The sequence below is a fragment of the Crocodylus siamensis genome, chromosome 9, assembly GCF_052110815.1.
Source record: "Crocodylus siamensis isolate JL-2025a chromosome 9, ASM5211081v1, whole genome shotgun sequence".
In the NCBI taxonomy this organism is placed as follows: domain Eukaryota; kingdom Metazoa; phylum Chordata; order Crocodylia; family Crocodylidae; genus Crocodylus; species Crocodylus siamensis.
Window position 1 is genome coordinate 22,923,046 of NC_143403.1, and position 19,039 is coordinate 22,942,084.

General features: G+C 40.4%; 1 protein-coding gene across 3 annotated transcripts in view; it reads left to right on the forward strand.

The window, feature by feature from the left end:
• The window catches only part of PHKB (phosphorylase kinase regulatory subunit beta), a 198,946-nt gene extending 190,107 nt beyond the window's left edge, over positions 1-8,839 (forward strand). For all 3 annotated transcript variants that reach the window (XM_090062024.1, XM_090062022.1, XM_090062023.1), the window contains 4 exons: positions 3,433-3,562; positions 4,060-4,167; positions 5,397-5,537; positions 7,485-8,839. In XM_090062024.1, the coding sequence (XP_089918150.1) occupies positions 3,433-3,562; positions 4,060-4,167; positions 5,397-5,537; positions 7,485-7,622 (517 nt within the window). In that variant the 3' untranslated portion in view covers positions 7,623-8,839. The remainder of the gene's footprint in view (positions 1-3,432; positions 3,563-4,059; positions 4,168-5,396; positions 5,538-7,484) is intronic.
• Positions 8,840-19,039: the final 10,200 nt, after the last annotated feature.

A 19,039-nucleotide genomic window follows, 5' to 3' on the forward strand; every position in this document is an offset into this window, starting at 1 on the left:
GGACTCCTGCTGAACCAGATGGGGCAACTGATGCCCAAGAAAAAGCCAACCTGTGAAATGGGTACTTTGCTTCGGTCTTTCATCAGTCCCATGGGATGCCCATGCCCACCACGGGACAGGGTGGTCAGGGTAAGGGAGGTCCCCTGCCCTCCATCAGTGCTGACATCATGAAGAAACACCTTGAGAAGCTGGATACCTTCAAGTCAGCCAGACCTGACAATCTACACCCCAAGGTACTCAAGGAGCTGGCAAGCATCATAGCCAAGCCCTGACACATATCTTTGAAAACTCTTGGCACTCTGGTGTAGTGCCCAAAGACTGGAAGAAGGCCACTGTGGTGCCGATCTTCAAGAAAGGGAGGAAAGTGGATCCAGCTAACTATAGACCCATCAACGTGACCTCTATCCTGGGGAAGATCTTTTGAAAAGTTTATTAAAGAGGCCATCCTTAATGGACTGGCCAACGCCAGCATCCTAAGGGATACACATCACGGGTTTGTTGCAGGTAGGTCTTGCTTGACCAATCTCATTTCCTTCTACAACCAGGTGACCTATCACCTGGACAAGGGAGAAGAGATTGATGTCATATATCTTGACTTCAAAAAACCCTTTGATCTGGTATCCCATGATCACCTCTTGGCGAAAGTGGCCAATTGTGGCCTTGGGTCCACCACGATCCTCTAGCTGGAAAATTGGCTCCGTGGTCGGACCCAGAGGGTAGTAATTGATGGAAGTCAATCATCATGGTGCCCTGTGACCAATGGCGTCCTCCAAGGCTCTGTCCTTAGACCCATATTGTTCAACATCATTAATGATGTGGACATTGGAGTCAGGAGTGGACTGGCCAAGTTCGCCAATGACACCAAACTTTGGGGCAAAGCATCCACACTTGACGACAGGAGGGAGATCCAAGCTGACCTGGACAGGCTCAGCAAATGGGCGGATGAGAACCTGATGGTGTTTAACACCGACAAATGCAAGGTTCTCCACCTTAGGAGGAAAAACCTGCAGCAGCCTTATAGGCTAGCACTACGGAAGAAAGAGACTTGGGGGTCATCATTGACCACAAAATGAACATGAGCCTGCAGTGCAATGGTGTAGCTAGTAAAGTGAGCAAAATGCTGGCTTGCATCTACAGAAGCTTCTTGAGCAAATCCTGGGATGTCATTCTCCCCTTGTACTCAGCCTTGGTGAGGCCGCAACTGGAGTACTGCAACCAGTTTTGGGCTCCACAGTTCAAAAAGGATGTGGAGAAGCTTGAAAGAGTCCAGAGAAGAGCCACACGCATGATCAGAGGTCAGGAAAACAGAACTTACAATGACAGGCTGAGAGCCATGGGGCTCTTTAGCCTGGAAAAGTGCAGGCTCAGGGGTGAAATGATGGCCACCTATAAGTTTATCATGGGTGAACACCAGGATCTGGGCGAACGTTTGTTCACCAGAGCGCCCCAAGGGATGACGAGGTCAAATAGTCATAAACTACTGCAAGACCATTTCAGGCTGGACGTAAGGAAAATTTTTCTTTACTGTCTGAGCCCCCAAGGTCTGGAACAGCCTGCCATCGGAGGTGGTTCAGGCACCTACATTGAACACCTTCAAGAGCAAATTGGATGCTTATCTTGCTGGGATCCTATGACCCCAGCTGACTTCCTGCCCTTTGGGCGGGGGGCTGCACTCAATGATTTTCCGAGGTCCCTTCCAGCCCTAATGTCTATGAAAACTAGGTGGCAAAGTTATCAAAGCTGAAATTGTTCCTTAATAAGTCTTAAGTGTTTGATCAGTGGTGGCTTATACTGAACCTCTCTTTTTTTCTTGCCTATTTTTGCAAATTCCTGTCATGTTTAATCCACTATAGTCACAAAAATATAACCCAAGAACCAGGCTAATATACAGGATTCATAAATTATGAAACAACAGTGCCAAATCCATTGCAGCCATCAATTTGATTAAGAACAATTAAGCTAGAACAATCCGGCTTCAGTCCAACATGAGTTGGGTGGTATCAAAGGTGCAGCATCAGCAGGGATGTTTCTACGTATCTGTGCTGGGACCAGACAACTGGGAGTTGTGCCCATGCTGCTGCCCCTTCTTCCAGTCCCCTGGCTGTGACATGGGCATGGCTTCAGGCCAGTGAGGAGCTGTGCCAAGATCAGGTATCTGCAAATTATGTCTGCATTGCTGCTGCTTCTCTACACTCCACCAGCTCATCCCCCTTGGCTGTGGCACAGGAACAGCTGGAAGCTACCTGGCCCAACCATCACTTGCTACCAGCTGGAAACTGTGCCCATGCCACAGCTAGGGAGTGTGGGAGGCGAGGGGAAGGAGGAGCATGAGTACAGCTCCCCCTGCCTGCTAACATGCACTGAAACCACCTGGCCTGCTTTGGACCGGAGCAAAGAGGGCGAGGACGAGCAGCGATGGTGTGGGTGCAGCTGGAAGCTGCTCAGCCTCAACACAGCTCCTTGCTCCAGAGCCCTGATCCAGGCACAGCCAAAACCCTTCAACTCCATGGGCTGAATATTGTTGAGCCCTGGCTAAGAGAAACAATGGAAAATGCATGAAGCTTCCAGAACTGTATGACAGATAAAAGGAACCTAAAATTCATCGCTTGAAAACCTCATAGAAGATATAACATGACTTTTAAATGCCTGCAGTCAGCAAAAGTGTGTTGCACTGATCTAGCAAATAATTATGGCTGGCTGTATGCACCACACAAAAAATCCTTATACATTTAGGTTCAATAATAGAATCAGCTTCCTAAATTCCAATAGTTTTTTTCTTTAAAATACAGATATTGTCAAAAGTGTACACTATCTGGGTTGAGCCACCCACAAAATTCTGATAAAAATAAATGTTTTTCTAACTTATCTAAACTACATAACGCAAAAAGACCTCTATAATCTAGCACATTGTTTTGCATGCTAGCGTAGATCCATCCTTTTATGCTGTAGTATGCACACATTTGGTTTCCTATATAGGTACTCAACAAATTTATCTCTTGGGTAGAATAAAGGCAATTTTGTTTTAAGTGAATGTATATAGACTTCTTGTGTTTTATAGTTATTTTATACAATGAATCCCTAATGAATCATGATTCCCTTGACTTCAATAAACACATTATTATTTGGATATATCCTTTGTTCTAGTGTAAATAGATTTAACTTCTTTGGATCAACTCATAACACTGCTACACATTTAAGAATAGTACTCAACCTCTGTATCCTGAGCATCTTGCTTTTGTCATGGAAATAAGAGAATCTTAACATGTGAAAAAATTCTTCAGGAAATGTAGCATGTACTTTGCATGCATCATTGATGGATATTTGCTGTTACTGCCTATGCTACTGGCTTAATTAATCCACAAAGCCATGTTTGTTTTAAATACGAAGCAGACTGCTTTTTCAAGCCCTTCTACGCTTTTGCTTTATCCACAGATGTTGGCTTTATAGACGTCAAATAGATGGTTGTCTGAATCGAACTCCTCCTGGTTTCTATGACAGAGTGTGGCAGATCTTGGAGAGAACACCCAATGGTTTAATAGTAGCAGAAAAATACTTACCACAGGTAAAACAGGTCTAAATATTTAGAGAGATGCAAAAATCACATTTTGAACACCTAAATGTATTCACATTGTATTTTTGTCCCTCCATGGTATATGTATTACAGAGTACAAAGAGTTCTAACTATAAATTATTACTTGGGTTAGAAAAATCATTTGTTCTCATCCTAATGTTTTCTATGGAAGAGGTATCTAGTTTACTTGCCACTTAAAAAAATATGCTGAAGAAGAATCTGACATGGGTCTTTCTAAATGTATGCTATTCTAGGAATGTAGGACTGGAAAGTGGTCTTGAATCATGGAGTCACATGCTCTTACAGATTTCCCTGGTATTGTTGATCCATATAGATGGTTTAACCTTCACTTTAACAAAGCTTTATTTGTTACTGTTGGATAAATAATTCACAACAAATAGTCCAGAAAGCTCTATTAGAGAAGTAGAGAGAGTTAAATTATTAAACTAAAATATGAAACTTTAATACTTGAATAATTTCTTTTTCAGCAACCAACATTATCTGATATGACCATGTATGAGATGAATTTTTCCCTTCTAGTTGAAGACATTTTGCAAAACATTGACCAGCCTGAATACAGACAAATTATTGTTGAGGTTTGTATTATATAATAAAAAAGAAGCTGAATTTATAGTTTTGTGGTTACAACTTCAAAAATAATTATATAAGTCTCAAAGAATCCAGTAAGAATAAGGGATTTAATAGAATATAAGCACTTACACAGCAGAACTGACAAAAAAGTTTTGAGGACACCCTCCTTATGTATTTGTGCGCAAGTTAAGCAGGTTCCTATGAGCATGTTTAGAAAATGTAAGATTAAGGAGGTTAAAGGTAAACTGTGACTATAAAATTTCCATATATAGCAGCATATGCAACCTCCATCTTATGCCACTGCCACCTCTTTACACTATTCTGTTATTTAGGGTGCCTTTCTTCAAGTGTGAACACATAACCCCCCTAGCAGAAGATTAGTCCTCCTTCCCATTTTGTAGGACAACCCAGTGAGCTGTTAGCCCATTGAATCAATGGAATTTAACCTCCAACTTCTTCCAGTCATCCCATAATCTCTAAAAATGTGAGTCAATAGAAGGACCCTGCCAGACTATTACTCACCTTCCCCCTATGTAGATACTGTCTAAGCTAACCAAGAGGCAGATCTCCCCTCAATGACTGCCACATGAGTTGGCCTTTTTGCAGCCACCCAGCATTCCTTGTTGATGACCAAGAATCAGTTTCTGGATACCTTGGATATTCCCTTAGCACACAGGGAGTTCAACAGGATTTAATTATGCCCAATAACTGGGCTGTGCCAGTGACCGGGACATCCCCCAGTCTCAATATTAGAATCCCAAGGACAAGAGGTGAATATAAACCACCAGTTCCTACTAATAAGCCCCAAACTAATCACACATCCCATTTTCAAACTCTGTGGAGCTGCAAGGCATTAAAATTCCCCTGAATGTTGTCTATTGCTTATTTTGGTTCCATTGTTTTATTATGTTGCTCTGATGGTTTAACACGCATCTTATTTACACATGATTATCCATGAGTATCGCAGAACCTCTGTCCATTCTTTAATGATTGTTTATTAGTCATCCATATTACTTTTAATGGTTTTTGACTGTTCCACATGTTTCTTCAATTTCTAACCTGTATTTTACATAAAATTCTGCTTTTTAATATATTGAAATAAAGTATTATCTGTATGATTTTTTAAATAGCGTGTTAGCTTAAATCATAATGCATAAGCATTTTATCTAACCTTAACTTGAACTGGCTTAAATTTTCAGCCTTTATTTTATTTTTTTTTTTTTATATACTGTAGTTGTTAATGGTGATATCTGTCGTGTTGGAGAGAAACCCTGAATTAGAGTTTCAGGACAAGGTGGATTTGGACAAATTGGTGAAGGAAGCATTTCATGATTTCCAGAAAGATCAGAACAGACTAAAGGGAGTTGAAAAACAGGTAAGTAAAATATTTACTTATGTCAAATTTATAGTTGTTCATGATCAGGTTGGTACGAATATTAAATCTATGAAGCTTGAAATAAGACAGACATACAGGACTTCGAAATGGAATAAGACATTTGAATAAATAATTCTGGTTAAGTACTGCAGAATTTGAGCAGCTTCAGAGTGAATTCTGAGGAGCCTATAAAGATGTTTCCTAGAGCTTCATATTTGAACACTAGAAATTTGTAAGTTAACAGATAAAATTACTTGAGAAGGAACAGCCTACTCACAAAGGTGCATCTGTGCCTACTGCCTTCAGTTCTGTAATGAGCACTTAGGTTAATCTAGAATAACATGAATATCTTTTTAAGATCTTTAGATTAATATGCATGTTAAAAGATTGAAGACTTAAGTAGGTTAAAGATTAAATAGTAGCAGCTAGACATGGAGATATATAGGCCAACATTTAAAAAATGGCCTGAAGTTAGGCTCGTCAATAAGGGTACAAATACAAACATTTCCAAATACAAATATTTGGAAGAACTAAATAATCAAATCTCCCATTGACCTCAGTGGGAATATTTTGTTGGCAAGACATCCAGTTTTGCATTTAAAATACTTACCCATTGCTTTTTGGTTGTAAAGAAGTAGCCATGACCTAATAAACTGTTTCTGCAATAGTAGTTTTGGAAATCATTATTTTGTCTTTAGTAAATGCCCACTACATGGTTTTAAAGAAGGTATTCCCAAGTGAAATTAATATTTTCTTCTTAAGGGCCTCTGTGTGTTTCTGCTTAAAGGTTTTGTTGCTTCTCTGCCTGCCAGGGCTTTCCTACTCAGGAGTACTTCGTTAATTGTGAAAGAAACACCACACTGACACAGCCATGCTGCTTCTGGTACCCAGCTTAGAACTAGCACTGTTACCTCTGTGGCACTTCATTGTGCCATGTAGATGTACCTATATTCTCCCGACACAATTTGCTGCATCACAAGAGTGCCAAATGCACCCTGGATGAATCGGGAACAGCTTTCTCTGTCTTGCAAACAGGCAGCATCTGAATTTGAGTTCAGCTGCCATGGTAGAGTTTGTTCCAGGTTTCCACCTTGGGCTTTATTACTCTGTTCATAGCCTTAAAAACGGCATGTTAACAAGGAAGCATTATTTCAGCTTAGAAAAGTGTTAGTATGGAGTCAAGATCCTAGCATTTGTTTAGTACATGCACTAAATGTACAGGAAATCCTTAGACAAGTTAGTTTCCTCACAAACTCAGCCCTGATTTAGCGGGGGAATCATAACATGTCTAGCAACCCGGCTGATGAAGGCATTTAAAAATAATGTTTTCCTTCATTTACTCTTAGACAATACTCTCATATATATCAGGAACGGCATGTGGGAAAGATCAAATATCTCTTAGCAAACATAAGTAAGCATTTAAAGAAAATCTGGATTCCTGTGGGAGTCTTAGAAATATATTTTGTTTCTCTTATAAGACTAATAGAGTAAGTTCATGCTGCGGCTGCATTTTTAATTGTGACCTTAGTTACACATGCAATGATACTACCTAACATTTCAAACAAAGTAAAAAGAAATTGATGTTTCAGTGTATATTAAAAGAGGAAATGTAATGGAACAGTAGGAGCTACACTTGTACTCATCTACTTTTTCACAAAATTATGCCCAAATCCAAAAAAATCCTAAAGATATTTCTAGATAATTGAGTATATTGACTGCAACTCTAGTCATTTTTTTATTTTTTAAAGTCCTATATGACCAATTACTTTAGAAATTGAAACACTTTGTAGTTTATAATACAATATAACTGGTAATGTCAAAAATGAAAACTGTTCCCTTTGCCTAAAGAATGGGTTCTACTAACTTACTCTTTGCTAGTGTTTAAACTTGAACCCGGTGAATCAACATTTTTCATAGAAAAACAACACTTTTTTTCCCTTCCAACAGGATGATATGACCTCCTTTTACAACACTCCCGCGATAGGAAAAAGAGGAACATGCAGCTACTTGACTAAGGCAGTGATGAATTTATTGTTGGAAGGAGAAATGAAGCCAAGCAGTGATGACCCGTGTACTATTAGTTAAGCCTCAGAAAAAACAAGAAGCATTGCTTATTTTGGTTTTACTGTATTTTGCATGTGATATTAAATTTCTGTTTTGAAGAGTAGCAATGAGCTGTGCTAGAAATCTATACCATCCTTCACTGAGAGAAGTACAAATGGTACATGCCACAAGTGAGTATTTGGCAATAAAAATAGTATAAAGAAACAATGTCAATCATAATGAATAATTATAAATGTCAGAATAATGTGCTGACTAAAAATTATGCATGCCTCATGACGACAGCTCATAACAAGTGTAATCCCAATAATATTTAAGTAAAATTGCATTGCTTATACTTATGAGTAGGCAACTTAAATAATGCTCTGAAATTATTTACGCACTGTTAACGCTAGTGTAAGATTTAGTCTCTTTTCCTCCATTTGTACTATAATTCTATACAACATTTATTGTAAATGCTGAATGATATACAGCTGAAATATTTTTAAAAATATATATTTGATCCATCATTTCATTACAAAGCTGTTAGCTCTGAAAATTAAGAAAGGTTTTGTACTTGGACAGTTTAGATAAATTGGAGGTAAAAACAATATTCTTCATATTCTGCGTGATATATTTTCTTTAAAAACTTAGTTTAGTTGATACAAATATATCGAAATTGCTTAGAGGTTTAATTTAGCGTTTCACTTGCTTTGCACAGATTAAATCGCAATAGAAAATGAAAATAAATTATGAAGCTAAAATAGCATTTTATAGTTCAATAAATGTCACTGCATCTGGCTGATTTTTTTCTAAATTTTGTATAGGCTCTAAATTAACACTGGAAATATTATTTAATATGGGAATAGAATTTTTAAAATGCAGCTAAGAGAAAGTAAAATCAGGGCTATGATGTAAGAGAATCACTTTAAATGTATGCATTTGAATTCTTTCTTACATTGACAGCTCTGGTCTCCCCCTACATCCTGAGTGGAGTCTACAAATTCTAACTGTATTATTTTTGTAGAAAGTAACTTTCAGATGTTATCATAAAATCTTACTTTCCCTGTTGGTTACAATGCCCATAGTCTGATACAAGGACTCCCATTCACTTTAATGAGCATTGAATATATGTCGGTAAACAAATGATACTCTATTTTGCTATAAGAATCCTGTTAAAATGTTTGGTTTCTGTGCAAAGATCATCTAATGTTGATTGACGAGAAATATGTTTACAATAAATTAACTTTCTTTAAAATGTGTATTAAATGCATGGTAATATAATAGCTACAGATAAGTGGTGGAGTGAATATGAGAGTAATGGTTTGGTGCGAGTGCCTAAACAAATGAGGGAAGAACTGACTCAAATGCTTGTGGTAGTCAGTGGTTCTGCTATAGTATGATTAGCTTACCCTGGTAGTCACAGAATGAAATGCTTCTGAAAACAGAAGATGGTATTTGTTGTGGAAGCAGAGATCAGACTGTAAAAAGGATCCAGCTCTTCCTGACTGGAAAATTAAATCCCTAGCTCTGAGGCTGACTGGAAGAGAAAGTAAAATTTCCCTTGGCCTTTATTTTCCAGATATTTATACAGTTATAACAGAGAATAAGTAAAAATACTAACTCATTTACCAGGGTATGACAAAAATCAGATTTTAAAGCTCACTCTTTCCACTCAAGTCACCACCTGATGCCTGAAATGTTGCCCAACATCTCTCCCAACTACAGTTGTCCAGTAAGAAATGCCACAAAAAACCGTAGCCCTCTCACTATGGTAAACTTAGGGATTGTAAATTTATTCTATAAGCACAGACCGTCACAAATCTTAAGTGCACAGAAGTCTTGGTTACATCACACCATCACTTGCAGTGAACTTCCCCTATTTCGCATAGTGTCCTAGAGGGGTTCTCAGAGCTGTTTGGGGATTTCAAGGTGCCTTTAGATGTGCATGCATGTTTTATAGAGCTCTTTATAAATTAGCACATCCGGTGCTAACTAGGTAACGTTTTTCAGACAGAATTCTGTGGCAGCAAAGTCACGTCAAACTCTTTAGTGTCACCCCAAGTATAGTCTGTGTTAAAACTTAGCAGTGACTGTATTTTATAATTCCATTAATATAATCACACCTGCATGAGCTATAAATGAGAACAGTTATCTGCATATCCATGTACTGTACATTAACCAGGATGCACAGGATCCAAAGGCACCTGAGCACTAAAGGAGATCAGCCCTGTGAACATCATGCTGCTTTTTAATGCATCTTTGTCAACAACAAGAAGACTAAAGCACTAAGAATTGTTGAAAAATTTAAGTTGATGTTAAGTACTGGAAATATAAACTCATTTCTTTCATTGTAGTTCATGAACCAAGTCTTGCCTTTTTCAACAAAGAATGACTTTAGCAAAGATGCTCTTCACAAAAGATCAGTCCCAAAGTTTGGCTTACAAAAACCCCAGGGAATGAAAAAAATGTAAAGATTCACACACAGCATTTCCCCCTCCCCCTCATGGATTTCAAAAAACAAAATTAAGGACGATAGTCACTTGCCATAAGGCCCCTAGCCTAGCATGAGTGCAGTCTGTGGGGACTGTAGCACTGCTGTCACTCTAACACCATCTTGAATTAAACAGTAAATTTAGATGGCCACATCAGTTCATAGAATCAAAGAAAATTAGGATTGGAAGGGACCTCAGGAGGTCATCTAGTACAACCCCTTGCTCAAAGCACCACCATCCCAAACTGGTCATGCCACCCAAGGCTTTATCTGCGTGGGTCTTAAAAACCTCCGAGGATGAAGATTCCACAGCCTCTCGGGATAACCCGTTCGAGTGCTTTACTACCCTCGTAGTGAGAATGTACTTCCTAATATCTAACCTAAACTTCTTTTGCTGCAACTTGAGACCCTTGTTCCATGTTCTGTCATCTGTCACCATTGAGAAGAGTCCATCTCCATCTTCTTTGGAATGACCCTTCAGGTAGTTGAAAGCTGCTATTAAATCCTGCCTCAGTCTTCTCTTCTAAAGACTATATAAGCCCAGTTCCATCAGCCTCTCCTCAGATGTCATGTGCCCCAGCCCCCTCACCATTTTTGTTGCCCTCTGCTGGACTGTCTCCAATTTGTCCACATCCTTTCTGTAGTGGGAAGCCAAAAAATGGGGGACAGTACTCCAGATGTGGCCTCAACAATGCTGCAGAGAAGGGAAGAATCACTTCCCTCATTCTGTTGGCAATGCTTCTACTAATGCAGCCCGGTAAGCCACTAGCCTTCTTCACAACAAGGGCACACTGTTGGCTCATATTCATCTCATTATTTACTGTAACCCCCAGGTCCTTTTCTGCAGAGCTGCTGCTTAGCCAGTCAGTCCCCGGCCTCTACCCATGCATGGGACTGTTCCATCTTCAGTGCAGGACTTTGCACTTGTCCTTGTTGAAGTTCCTGAGATTTCTTTTGGTCCAATCCTCCAATTTGTCAAGTAAGAAATGCCACAAAAGGTCTCTCTGAATGCTTGCCCTACCCTCCAGCTTATCCACTACTCCCCCCAGGCTGGTGTCATTCATGAACCATCCCATCTTCAAGGTTTCATTGATGAAGATACTGAACAAAACCAGCCACCAGACTGACCTTTGGGGTACTCCACTTGACACCAGCCAACTAGACATCAGTCTATTGACTACTACCCTCTGAGCCCTACCTCCAGGTAGTTTTCCATGTGCCTTACAGACCATTCATCCAACCTATACCTCCTTAGCTTGCTGGCAAGAATGTTATGGGAGACCATATCAAAAGCCTTGCTAAACTCAAGATATATCACATCCACTGCTCTCCCCACATCCACAGAACCAGTCCTCTCATCATAAAAGGCAGTTGGGTTGGTCGGGCGTGACTTGCCCTTGGTGAATCCATGCTGACTGTTCCTAATCACCTTGTTCTCCAAGTGCTTAGGAATGGACCTGCTCCATGATTTATTCCAGGAAGTGAGGTGAGACTGACCAGTTTGTAATTTCCTGGATCCTCCTTCTTCACTTTCTTAAAGATGGGCACTATATTTGCCCTTTTCCAGTTCTCCAGGACATCTCCACACCGCCAGGACTTTTCAAAGATGATGACTAGTGGTGATGTAATTACATTAGCCAGCTCCCTCAACACCCTTGGGTGCATTCTGTCCAGCCCCATGGACTTGCACATGTCCAGCTTTTCTAAATAGTCCCTAACCTGTTCTTTTGCCACTGTTGGTTGTTTACCTCCTCCCCAAACTGCCAGGTGCAGTAGTTTGGGAGCTGAGCTTGCCTGTGAAGAGTGAGGAGAGAACAGCATTGAGTACTTCAGCCTTTTCTTTATCCTCTGTCACTAAGTTGCCTCCTGCATTTAGTAAGGGGCCCACACTTTCCCTGATCTTCCTCTTGTTGATGACATTCTTGTAGAAATTCTTCTTATTGCTCTTCACATCCCTTGCTAGCTGCAACTCCAGTTGTACTTTGGCCTTCCTGATTTCATCCCTTTATGCCCAAGCAGTGCTCTTATACTCCTCCCTAGTCATTTGTCTAAGTTTCCACTTCTTGGAAGCTTCCTTAATAATTGTAAATATTAAATGAATCACTAGATTAAAACCGTTATATTTTCAGAAGCATTTTCCACATCTGAAATCAGTACTGCAATGTTACTGAATGCAAGAAGGTTTGTTTGCTCTTGATTTGTGGTGTTCCTTCTGAATGCATATCAAAAGCCAATAGGAAATCTGTGCTTCCAGGTTTTTATTTGTGTTTTTGTATTTAAAGTATTATTTTCAAGTAACTTTTTGCCACCTAGACACTGCTGAACAGTGCATCATTTCGTTGGACATTTTTAAGTTTAAAATGTAATATATTTAATATTTAAATAGTAGTTATTTTATTTTCCTTGCCCATCAACAGACTAGCCACTCTATACTCATGATCCCACTCTTATTTACTAGTAGGAATCATATGCTGCTGCAGTGCTCAGAACTTTTCAAGTTACTATTTACTGATTGTAAAAAAAAAAAAGTTTTTCTCATGTAAGCTCTTTAAGTAACAGTACATGCAAAGAAATAAAAAAGCTTTTCTTTTCCTTTGTAACCTTCAAACCAACAGCATGTACACACGTTTTATAAAATTGTAATCAAGGTGATTTTTCAACTTCTACTAAGTAAGGATAGTAACTAGACTGTAAGAGGTAAATAGCAGAACCCTGCAAAGTCAGCACTCCTTGAAGAAGCTTTCTCAGATACTAGAAGGACACTGCCATTAATCTTCCCACTGTTTCTGAAGTAGAGGCAGGAAAGGAGCCAGCTGTAAATGGCTTTCTCTTGTTTTGGGGCAGTGCAGCAGAATGTAGGTGGTTTCTAACTACTGTGGCAGCTGAATTAGTTTTAAAGATTACACCAAAGGCAATTACAAAAGCTGCTATATGGTATGAAACCTTTTCCTGTGCTACTCTTTGGGAAATTTTTTAGTAGATAATAAAGGGAACTGAATTAAAGGTTGGAAAGACTTAAATTATCTATGTACAAATCCATAAGGACAAGTCAGCTATAGTCCAAGCTGTTCCTTTTAATGCTATCAGTGCATGTCCAACTGGACATGGAAAGACCACCTCTAGTAGACAGATACCAGCTGTCCCTGTTTCCCTCTTCCCCTCCCAACATGCGCTGCCAGCTCTGACTGCATAGTTGAGAATGTGGATGCTCAACTCAAAATAAACTAAATTGAGAATACTCATATTCCATATACAGGCCCATGAATAGCTGACAAATAGTAACTACTCACAAGCTAACCTCAACAAGCTTGGTAGTTTAGTAAATTTAGACAAGTCTACAAAAACTCAGATAAATTGCTTAAACTTTTCTTGCCCCTCTTTATATTAAATCTGAGCAAATAGACCATTGAAATCTTCTCTTGTAAAATATCTGAGCCTGTTTTGCATAAAATGAACTTTTCCAACCAGGTGATCTTACACTACCTTTCAGCTCTTGTGAAATCTGAATTTTCATTTCCACCTGGGAAAAATTTTACAATCTTTACACTCTCTTATGCCTGAAGAAGGTGCTTGCAAATAAAGATTTTTTTTTGCAACTAGTTGGTCTAATACAAGATAACACCTCCCCAAGAGTTCTGATTACTTTGCCAGAATAGCTGGTGTTTCTGGCTAAATACAGACATTTGTAGAGGTTAATTGGGTGCAAAATGACCACCTGATTTAAACTTAGCTCATCCCAGTGCTGACCTTACACTTAAAGACCCAGTCTCAGTGACCAGAAATCAGTCTAAACCTGTAACTGTACAAAAGTTCCATGCACACAAACCAGTCTAAAAATTGTGGAACCAGGTTTAAGATAAACCTGGATCATTGTGCATTCTAAATAGAATGTGTCGGAGCAGATTCGATTAATTGAGTCAGGTGGAGCATTCTATTTAGAATGTGCCAACTTCCTGCAGCATCGTGTATTCGGTGTTCTACCTATCAAAATGGGGGGGGGCATATTTAACTAAAACTTGTTGAACGAGCTTTAGTTAAAGTGCCCCTGCGGCCATTTTGAAACATGGGACACTGAATACATGTGACACTACAGCATTTTAATTACAGTGGCTGTCCAGGAGCCATTCTAATTAGAACATCTACCCCCATCCTAAAGCATGTATATAGACACCTGAGCTTACTCAGTTTAGGTCAAACAGGTGCATGGACCTTCTGTACACTTTCCCTGCACAGCCCATCCCACACACTGTTCCACATGCCACTGCTGTGGGAGCCAAGTAAGTCCTAGGGTGGAGTGGGGGAGGGATGGGGGTTTAGGTTCACCAGGGAAGGCCAGGGGGCTAAAAATAGCCCCCAGTCCCCCCCAAACCTTCCTGCAGACCCTGCAAGCTCCCCTGATCCTGCCAGAGCCTCCCAGATTGCACCTGCCCCCATCCCCTCCGTGAGCCCCTGATTCCCCCCCTCCCCAGTCTGCTTGTCTCCCCAGCCTCTCTGTTAGCTCCCCCACCTAGAATTACTTGATATTGGGTGGCCATTTTGAATCAATTTAACCCACCCACCAGTGCCCCTGAATACGTGTACTTAGGCTCTGTGTATGTGTGCACTCTCTGGTATGTGAGTTTCATACCAAAGAAAGGTATGTAATTTAAGTGCCACAATAATTTTAACACTAGGTTTTAACTGGTTCTTATTTTAACCCAAATTACTTTGCCAGGCTCTCTGTAGTAAATCTATTCATGGGGTCAGACTGGAAGTGAAAACTAGAGGTGAGAGCGACTTAATCTATTACTTATCTGGTTCCCTCAAAATTCTGTGAAAGCTTAGGGTCACTTTGTGGCCTTGCTTCACATATTCAGCTTCATTAATAACAATGGGAGTTGTGGGTATAGATTAAGGACTTGATTATGTTCTTTGCCTCTGATAACAAGGTGGAGGTTTATATGCCAAGAAATCAATTTAAAACTTGTCTCATTTCTTCAGAGCATCTAACACAGTCTAAAATTTTCCAAGTTAAATCTAGTTTTCCAAAATAACTTGCAAAGCATTGGTCAAACAGATACCAAGGTTCATCTACAGTTGCACTATCTGAATATGCCATATTTATATGGTTAATTGGGTTTGTGAAAGAAAAGTTCTCAATTAGCTTGCTGACCAGTTACAATCTTATAATCAAGAAGGGCCATTGGTCCCTTTATCTACTTCAGTCTGATCATATATCTTGCATTATGCAACAATCAGCCTCTATATTTGATGGATAATTTTTAAGAAATGCAGACTTATGGAAGAGACTGTGCAGTCTACCCTAACTTTGTATATAAATGAGCTCAAAAAAGACAAGCTACCATCCTCTAATCCAGGGATAGGCAACTTCTGGCACACATGCCAACTAGTGGCACATGGAGACATTTTCCTCAGCATGCCAGGAGGTGTGCTAAGGAAATTGTTTTAATTTTTTTTTAACTTGCTACTCCAGGCTCTTTCAAGAGACTGGAGGAGATGCTGCATCCCTTGAGAGGAGCTCTTCAGGGTGGGGGAGAAGCCCCTTCTGCAGGTCTCACTCTACCATTGCCAGCGAGGCAGTTTCCTCTCCCCACCCCTTCTCCCTGCCTGGAGGCAGTTGCTGCAGCTCTGCCCAGCCTGCCCTGATGCATCGTCCTGCAGGCTGCTGGGAGGATGTGCCTGCTTGTGGGAGAGCAAAGGGCAGGGAGTGGAGGAGGGCACTGGGAGAACTGGGGGCTACCAGCCCTCCTGTGCCAGGCACAGCCCCAGCTGGGAGGCAAGGAGCAACAGCAGCATCATTGCTCCTGTTCTTCATAATGCAGCAACATCAGAGCTCCTTGGCCAAGGAGAGCCCAAGGTAAGGGCAGCGGGGCCAGGATTGAGCTGCCCCCACTCTCCACCCCTCCTATCTTTTGCACTGCCTCCTTCCTGCTGCAGCATGGCTGCAGGCCCAGGTTAGGAGACCCCACCCAGCACAGCATCCCCCCGGAAAGGAGGCAGCTGGCTGATGGGCAGGCCCTGGGCCAGGGCCTTGGTGGGCTACAGTGCAGCTGGGGGGACAGCTCCCCTGCAAACCCCACCTTGCAGGGTGTGCAGGCTGGCACTCCGGTCAAAAACGTTGCCTACCCCTGCTTTTGTCAATCTTTTCTCTTGCAATGTTTCTAAATAAATAAAGAACAACTGAACAAAGTAGTTCTGCACCTCGCTCCTAGACTCAATTTTTAGTTTAAGAACAAACTTAAATTTTAGGGTCATTGACAAACATGTAGCTCTCCACTGTAACTCTTAGCACCTCACAGAAAGTGCCATATTCTCTTGGGTCAGGGGGGACGGGACTGAGCTCCACTTTGGAGCTGGCTGCATGTCTGCAGCCTCTCTCCCCTAGACCCCCCTGCCCCTCCCACCATCCCATCTCTGGTGCTGTCTTCAGGATAGGAAGGGAGGGGTGGGAGCTTGGTCTGGGGTTTGCACAGCCCTTGCTGGAGGCAGGGGCAGATGGATTGGAGCCCCCCCACAGACCCTTCCATCCTGAAGACAACATCGGGGGTGCAGCTGAGCTGCATCCTGGGCAGAGACTGACAGAAGTTAATGAAGGTGCTCTGCTTTGGAGTGCTTTCATCGGCAGCCTCCTGTAATGGAAGTTAATTTGTCACACAATTTGGGCACTTTTAAAATGCTCTGCAGCCAGGCTTTTCTGTCAGGGTATGGCTGTAGAGCACTTTCAGGGGGGCAATAGTGCAACAAAACATCACTCTGTCAGTGCTCATCTAGTCTGATTTCTGGTTTATAACGCCTTTAAATTTCACAGTTTACACTTGTATTGAGATCAAAATCTAGTGTGTGGCGACAGTCATACCTTATAAAGAAGCATCTAGGTTTGACCTGAGACATTAAGATCAATGATCCACCATTTGCCATGTTAGTTTGTTCCAGTGATTAATCACCCTCATTATAGTGCTTAGGGTGCACTTTACAGATCCCTTAAGAAGCTTCCAGTTATGTTTTGTGTGCAGAAGTTATAAATAGTGTCAGCACAGAGCAGTTTGTTTTTTCTGCAGCTGATTTTAAGAGCTTTTTAAGCCAGATGGGCAACAGCATGCTGCTTTGCATTTGCTGCACTTTTGCCTAAGACACAGAATTTCACCTCTCCTGATAAACATCGTCCAAGAGGTATCGTTCATTCTGTATATACCACAGTGTACAGGAGTGTTTGCCTGTGCACATATACTCTAAAACTGCCCATAAATATGTAATAGCTTATCTCATTTTCAATATCTGCCCTTTTAGGCTAATTACAGACAGTAAAAAAAAGCCCAAGTCTGAACTGATTCAATCTTCAGAATACTCTAAACTATGTTGACTGAACTGATAAGCCAGTGAACAAACATTCACTTTTGATTCTGGAAATGCAGCCACGTGCCTGCAGTGGTCCAGGCCAGGAGCTGTGGGGTGCTCTAGAGAATGCCTCCATCGTTGGCTGGAGCAGACGACTTGGGCCAAGGCTAGCCTGCACACCCTGCAAGGTTGGGTTTGCAGGGGAGATGTAAAGCATCTTGGGATGCTGGGAGACTGTAAGTTAACTTAAATACAGAGGGGATCTGAGACAGAATTTCAATAAATTGATTTAACCTAAATCAGTTAAGTCTGATAATACATCCATCCAGGTTTATTTCTAAACTGGTTTCGGCCATTTTGAAAGCAGTTTATGTGCAGTGAACTTCTGTTGTGTTACAGATTTGAACCAGTTTCCAATCACTTATACCAGTTACGTGTAATTTCTGTCCCTAGCCTTAAGGTCTGTCCTCCTGGAAGCCTATAGTATTTTGAAAGCTGTTCTACTCTCAGCTACTACTCTACACTAGAACTATTAAGATTATATTTAATGCATAGAATAGCTCAACCTCCAGAAATAGAGACAGGCAGCAAGAAAATCTATTTTTATATTGTTTCCCATAAATAATAGGAATCACAGCACATTAACTGTCACAATGTGCTCAGAATTACCCCTCAGCCTATTCCCGTTCTTTACTAGTGCAGTGCCTCTAAACTGTATTGAGGATAATGTTTTTGCTGTGCACCTTGACTTTTGTAAAATATTGTGCATCATTCTTTTTCCCTTCATGGAAGCAGTTTTTCAAGTGCACATATAATAACAGCAAAAACAAACCTCTATATTTCTGAATAACACAACACAGAGATTGAACATACATCATTCTCTGTTTGAAATTAATGCTTACTAGTGGAGGAATAGCGCAAACTAATGTTGTTAGAGTTAAACACAACTTTGTCCTGTATCTCTACATTTGTTATTTCTAAATCTAGATACACAAATTTAAGGAGGTTCTCACTGTATGTGAGAAGGCTGTTTATGCTAAATAAGCTATTCAGGTTTAGTTTATTTCAATCTATGTATTAATCCTGCTAAAGGATAAAAATTTGTAGCTATTATGCTTTAAATGCAAAACAACCATTTCATTCTAGCAATTGTGAAAAATATTTGCTTGTTCCTTTTTGTGGGATGGAATAGAAATCATAGATGGGCTGATGTTTGGAACACGCATGGAAGCACTGTCCCTTTATTAGTTGCTTTCTCAGTGGATAAATGGGGATGAAGATTATTTAGCGTTTCAAATAAGCATTAGGTGCCTTCACTTATTATTAACTTTGAGACTCTCATGAGAAATTGTGCAGGTAAATGACAATTGGAAGAAACACCACAGGAGTGGGAAGGGAAGAAGAAAAAGATGTAAGGGAATGATACAAAACATAAACTACTCCCAGGCTATTCTGAACATGGATAGTCAGAATAAAATTTGAACTTGTGTTTTTTGCGAGTGAGTTGGCTCCTTAAAAACTATACGATCGTCTACTGCCTTCATTCTCAAATAAATCAATGAATTAGTTTAGGAATAATTTACTGTACATCAAAACAAAACTAAAAAAATCTATGCCATATACGCAATATAAA